The 6,211-nt window shown below is 34.8% G+C and overlaps 1 protein-coding gene across 1 annotated transcript; it reads right to left on the bottom strand.

The window, feature by feature from the left end:
* Positions 1-4,530: 4,530 nt before the first annotated feature.
* Positions 4,531-5,899, bottom strand: LOC119083488. Its single transcript, XM_037193216.1, has 2 exons — positions 5,794-5,899; positions 4,531-5,134 (listed from the first exon to the last, which is right to left on the bottom strand). The coding sequence occupies exons 1-2, from the start codon at positions 5,800-5,802 to the stop codon at positions 4,661-4,663; spliced, it is 483 nt and encodes a 160-aa protein (XP_037049111.1). The 5' UTR covers positions 5,803-5,899; the 3' UTR covers positions 4,531-4,660.
* Between the last annotated feature and the right edge of the window lie 312 nt (positions 5,900-6,211).

Raw genomic sequence — 6,211 nt, 5'->3', positions numbered from 1 at the left:
GTTTTCATTTTAATAAAGTACAATTTTACCAGTAAATCAATATCCGATTTTTTATTGACACAGTTTTACCAATCAAATTTCTTGAATCAAATTTTTTTACTACTTAAAACTTAAAAAGGTATATTTTGGCTTACGACAAAACTTCATCATCTTTTTCCTTAAGTTTTTTTTTCTTAATTGCTTGATCCGTTTTTTTTTTGTGCCAAAAAGTTTCTGACAACACAGTTTTGTATATAATAATTGAAATTTTTATTAATGAAAATGTCATTAAGATGTAAATCTAAAGAAAACTTATCGATAAATGATTTCATTGAACCACCGTTTGACATATGTAGGACAAAACACGCAGCATACATACCACAAACTTTTGATTCAAGTTGATGGAGCTGTTGCTCGTTTGATTCAAAAGTTGAACAATTTCTAATAAAAAAATCTGTCATGTCATAGATGTATGGGGGAAATCCAAAGCTGTCGCAAAATGAACCTTTACGATTTTTATCCACATAAAGTCCTACCCAGTGAGTACCGGGTGAATACGATGACGAAAGGTTGATTATGAAGCCGTACTCATCCTTTTCCGACAGTATAACATTCTCCAATTTGTCCATTGTGCAGACTTTAAATTTCCGATTTTTTGCTGAATTATTGATTTCCAAGAAATGCTGCAGCACAATGGTATTCATTGTATCTTTGACCAATTTCAACAAAGCGATTACAGTGGTTGACTCAGCTGTAGTACGGTCAAAGTGTAGGTCTAGAAAGATGTTCATTCATCAGTACCCCCTTTTTACCGTTCTTCATAAGGTTTTACAACAGAAAATTTCTCCTTACCTTCCAAATTGTCACCTTGTTTTCACCACTGATATTTTTAGTTTCGTAAAAATGCAAACAACCTGACTCTACGAACCCCAGAACAAAACTGTACTGACCTCACTACACAGAGTCGTTTCATATTCAAATATGTCTATTTAAACGACAGTTTCTCACAGTTAAAAAAAAAGAACCATTATTTACTTGGAACTATGGACGATATCGGCGATGTGTACGAGTCACGATGTAGGAAAGTTACGAAAGAAACTGATCCTACAAAAATTTTGCAACTAAATGTCACTTCGCAAACCTTGTCAACCTATTTTTATTGACCCTCCACTGCCACTTGTCACAAAATCATAACAAGACAACAGCAATTCTACAATCAAACGAGAAGGCAAGGACAGCATGCCACAACAGAAATAGACTGTGCTTGTCCTTCTACATAGAGTCCGTTTTATGCCAAAATATTGTCGAAACTGTGAGAAAGAACCATCGTTCCCATGGATGTATGGTGTTAGGGAATCTCGCGCCGCGTCATTCACAATAACTCACAAAGTGACATCTTCCTTATACAGAATGTGTCAAAATGTGAATTATTGTGAATGACGCGGCGCGAGATTCCTAGCAACCGGATGTATTCATAAACTCAATTTTGCTTCACAGAACACAGAAATAGGCTGTGCTGTTCATACTGCACCGTCTCCTTTTTATACAGAAAATATCACAAAAAATCTAAGAAAGAACCAACATTCACAGGCATTTTTTTCTTTATCTGAGAATATGTACCGAATTAAAAAAACTGAAATTCTCTCAAGAGTTATATTCAATACAAAAGACATTGAAGAAACACAGCTATGCAAAACAGGATCTTCACTGATCGTCTGTATAGTAGTGCAGTTATATAGTCTTTGCAATCAGAAAATTTATCCTTACCTTCCAAATTGTCAGAATCGTACGCCTTGTTCTCACCACTGATTTTTTTTAGTTTGGTGAAAATGCAAACAGCCTGACTCTACGAGCCCCAGAACAAAACTGCACCGATCTCACTACACAGAGTCGTTTTATATTCAAATATTTTTATTTTAAAGACAGTTTCTCACAGTTTGAGAAAAAGAACCATGGTTCTATGGACGATATCGGCGCTGCATACGAGTCACAATGATGTAGGAAAATACAATAGAAACTGATCCTACAAAATTTTTCCAACTAAATGTCACTTCTCCGCAAGCTTTGTCAGCTAATTTTTATTGGCTTTCCACTTGTCACAAAAAACATAACAATACAACAACATTTATGAAATCAAACGAAAAGGCAAGTACAAATTGCCGCGACAGAAAAGACTGTGCTGATCCTTCAACATAGAGGTCTTATTAAGTCAAAATATTATTAAAACTGTGAGAAGGGACCATCGTTCCCATGGAACTATTCATAAACCAAATTTTCCTTCACAGAACACATCTAGAAATAGGCCAAAGCCCATAGCAGGGTAATAGAAAAAAATAAAGTAGTACTTTAATCGAAGTATGCGAATATTTCCATACCTTTTTTCATAATGTCATTCCAAAATTACCATTAAGGCTGCTAATGGTATTATTGGTATCAAAAAACTACTCTATTTGACGTGTAAAATCCTCTATTACACTGCTAGGTGCTTTGAATAGACTCTTCATACCACACCGAGTCTTTTTTATACAGAAAATATCACAAAGACTATGAGAAAGAACAAACACTCACATGAACCTATTCTACAGGCAATTTTTCCTTCTAAGACACATCTGAGAATATGCACCGACCTTTAAAGAAAAAACCGACATTCTCTCATGAGGCATATTCAATACTCCTTGTCAGGTATATATAGGCCAGTAGTAGGTGCACAATCGTAAAGGTTACTCAACCGCGCACCACTCGAATCTATTGTATACCAGTACACGCGGTAGTACCCCCTACAGTACAACTTTCAGCATCAATACACTGCACAGCACCATTTTCGTCCACAGGATAAGTTCATTCATGACACGACCCATTTCTTCATAATACACAAATTAGTTTAAATAGTTTTCTGATGCGATTTTTTCTTTTCTTGTTAGAATCGTTTTGTGAGATTTTTTCCACCAAAATTTTTCTTGGATGGATTTTTGTTTTGCTCACCCTAATTAGTCTTCTAATTAGTTTTTCTAACCCGATCTTTTCTCTCAACGAATTAGATTTTATATTTTCGTAAACCTTTTTCAGCTACCAGAAACTCTCAGCGCCAGGTGTCACTCAAATATAGACAAAAACAATTTGATGACAGCAAGACATCACCAACTACTTTTTTATCTTCGCAAAATATTCAAAAAATAATAATAACAACAAAAAAACCAAAACACAAGTACAACCTATCGTACCTCTCTCCAGAAATAGACTGTGCTGTTCGTTCTGCACTGAGTCCTTTTTATACAGAAAATATCACCAAAAATGTGAGAAAAATCAACGTTCACACGGATCTATTCCAAAGACAATTTTTCCTTCTAGTAACATATCTGAGAATATACACCGACTTAAAAAGAAAAAAACCGATATTTTCACAAATTATTCAACACAAAGGACTTAAAAGAAACGCCGTTTATACATGGAGTATATGCGCATAGTTCAGCGCATAGTCTTTGCAAAGGATATACACCGCCTATAGCAAAAGTTACTGTGACTATACCGCCTAGAATAAGTGAAAATAACACAAAAGGATATGCGCCGCGTATATAAAGTGGTATCACTGTTATATAAATGAAATCCACCGCATATATAAAGTGGTGATATAAAGGAAATTTACCGCTTATATAAGGCGGTGATATAAAGAAAATTTGGCGCTTATATAAAGTAAATAATGTGTGATAAAAAACAAGAGCAATAACATTGCATTTTAAGAATACCAGAAAATGTATACCAGATGTGCGACCAAAACTCTTTTTTTTTATCGGAAACAAAAAACTGTGCAAAGGGACAACAGAAATATTATAATCAATGCAATGAGATACTGAAACATCAATTTTGCTAAAATGTAATACAAAATTCTCACAGAATGTTTACAACCTACATATTCCTATATTCCATTTTTACAAAGGAAATATACCGTATCTACATATAAAAGGATATGCGACGCGTATATAAAGAGGTATCACTGCTATATAAACGAAATCCACCGCATATATAAAGTGGTGATATAAAGGAAATTTACCGCTTATATAAAGTAATTAATGTGTGATAAAAACCGGCAATCTCTTTATATAATGCGGTGATATAAAGTGAAATTTACCGCTTATATAAGGCGGCGACATAAAGAAAATTTGATCCTTATATAAAGTAATTAATGTACAATAAAAAGCGGTAATCTCTTTAATATAAAGCGGTGATATAAAGGAAATTTACCGCTTATATAAAGTAATAAAGTAATTAATGACCAATAAAAGGCGGCAACCCTTTAATTAAAAGTTTGACAGTTCACGGAATATTCCCCATGATACTCTTCTGGTCTTACCAAAGAGATGATTTTATATAAGTTTGAACTCGAAAAGTGACGTTAGGTGTGAGTTAGTTGTGTCCGTTATTAGATAAAATTAAAATTAATATCATTAGTACAGCCCGGCCGAAGGCCGGGAAACAGTGCTAGTACTACGATAAGAAAACTTTCATAAAATTTTTAGTCGAATTCAGTTTATTACTCAAAAATTTCAATTCGAAAAAAAAAATCAAGAGATTTTAGGAATTGTAAGCCCAAACTAGTACCAAACTTAGGAAAAACAAGTTTCCTTTTTAAAATAAACTGTCCGGTATGATGTTTATAATTCAATTATGATACACTAAGTGCCTCTTAGTAAGAGGTGTATGCTCGAATTGCTGTATCTATGCAGCCAGAATATTCTGCATGCCTTTTCATTTGCGATTCTACGTTTTTGTTTAGTATATTCGCATCAATTACTCCCTCAAGCGATGCCAAAACACTTCTGATTGGCTCAAAAACGAATGGTACCTGTTGCAACATACCTGCTTTTCCGATCAGCAAGTTCATCAGTTTACAAACCTTGTCAAAATCGAGGCCTGCGTCTTTAGTTTTTTCCAAGTTAGTCGTTATAACAGTAACCATGGCAGTACAATCTTTGATGATAGAGGGTATCGGTCCCTCTCCAATTAGCAAAAGTGGTGCATTGACTAAAGTAATCGATTGAGTTGCTGCAGAGGCCTTGTCCAAAAGTTTATTGAGATCGCTTTGACCTGGAGCTGGAGCCGTATGAACATATCCAATAATGCAGGTCACGAATAGAATTGTTGCATACATTTTCGATGGCTGTAACAATCAATTTAAAATTAGGCCAATCAAACGCAGGTCAGGAGAAAATTAAAGGTCAATTCAGGTAAAAATTTGATGTCGGAATCACGAGGGATGGGTCAGTGGTTACGTACAAGCCATCTACCAAAATGATCCGGGTTCAATCCAATTGTCTTGTCAGACAATCCCACATTATATTTTCTATCGATTATTTCACATTGGTAACGTTAAAAAGTTCACTCAAGCTTCATAATTTGGGTAGTTGCAGTGTATTTAGTGGCTGCAACAATGTACACATGACGTAACACTAATACTATAAATTTAGCCTACATTTAGACGATGTATCAATTAAGCGTCTAACTTTCCTTATGGATGCATACTTCGAGGCGTCGTTAGGAAGTCACGTTAGGCCGGTAGTTCAAACTGTACTTAAAAAGGCTGTTAGTGAGGACTCTGAACAAATCAAAATCAAACACTCAACATAATGAAGCGACATTATCGTCGATAGTGAACAGTAATAGAAAACTGCCGTAGAATAAATTGGTATTAACATATAAATCGCATTTTAAAAATGTAAAAAAGAGAGAACGAAGACTTGAATCCACGATCCACGACGAATCCATCAGCTAAATTGATTATTGTCGTGGAGGAGACTCTTAACGACTCTGTGTAGATACCTTAGACATGTTGCCCAGAACGACAATGCAAAATGTTTATTTATCACAAACTGTAATTTACACAATTCAAAATGATTTTGTTCACTTCGAGTTACTCGAACAGTTCTAGAAATGTTAAAACGAATTTTATCACCCGCTTCAATCATATTTATATTCACTGTGGACATGAAACAATATTCATTTGGCCGCTCGTGCACAAGTGATTTTTTTATAGGGTAATTCGGTGAGCTGTCCGATTCAACAAGTTATCGAGAATATTCTAAGCCCAACAACGTTCGGCTAATTCGATGATTTGCTAAATCAGGACAAGCCCTAGGGTAAAGACACATTTGAATACTTACAAATTTAAAAAAAAAAAACAAGTCTTTCGACCACTTTTTTGCTTCTACCGGGATCACTTCGAAAAATTGTGCAGATC

This window comes from Bradysia coprophila, unplaced genomic scaffold, assembly GCF_014529535.1.
Source record: "Bradysia coprophila strain Holo2 unplaced genomic scaffold, BU_Bcop_v1 contig_687, whole genome shotgun sequence".
NCBI classification, from domain to species: domain Eukaryota; kingdom Metazoa; phylum Arthropoda; class Insecta; order Diptera; family Sciaridae; genus Bradysia; species Bradysia coprophila.
This window is presented reverse-complemented; position numbering and strand designations above follow the sequence as displayed.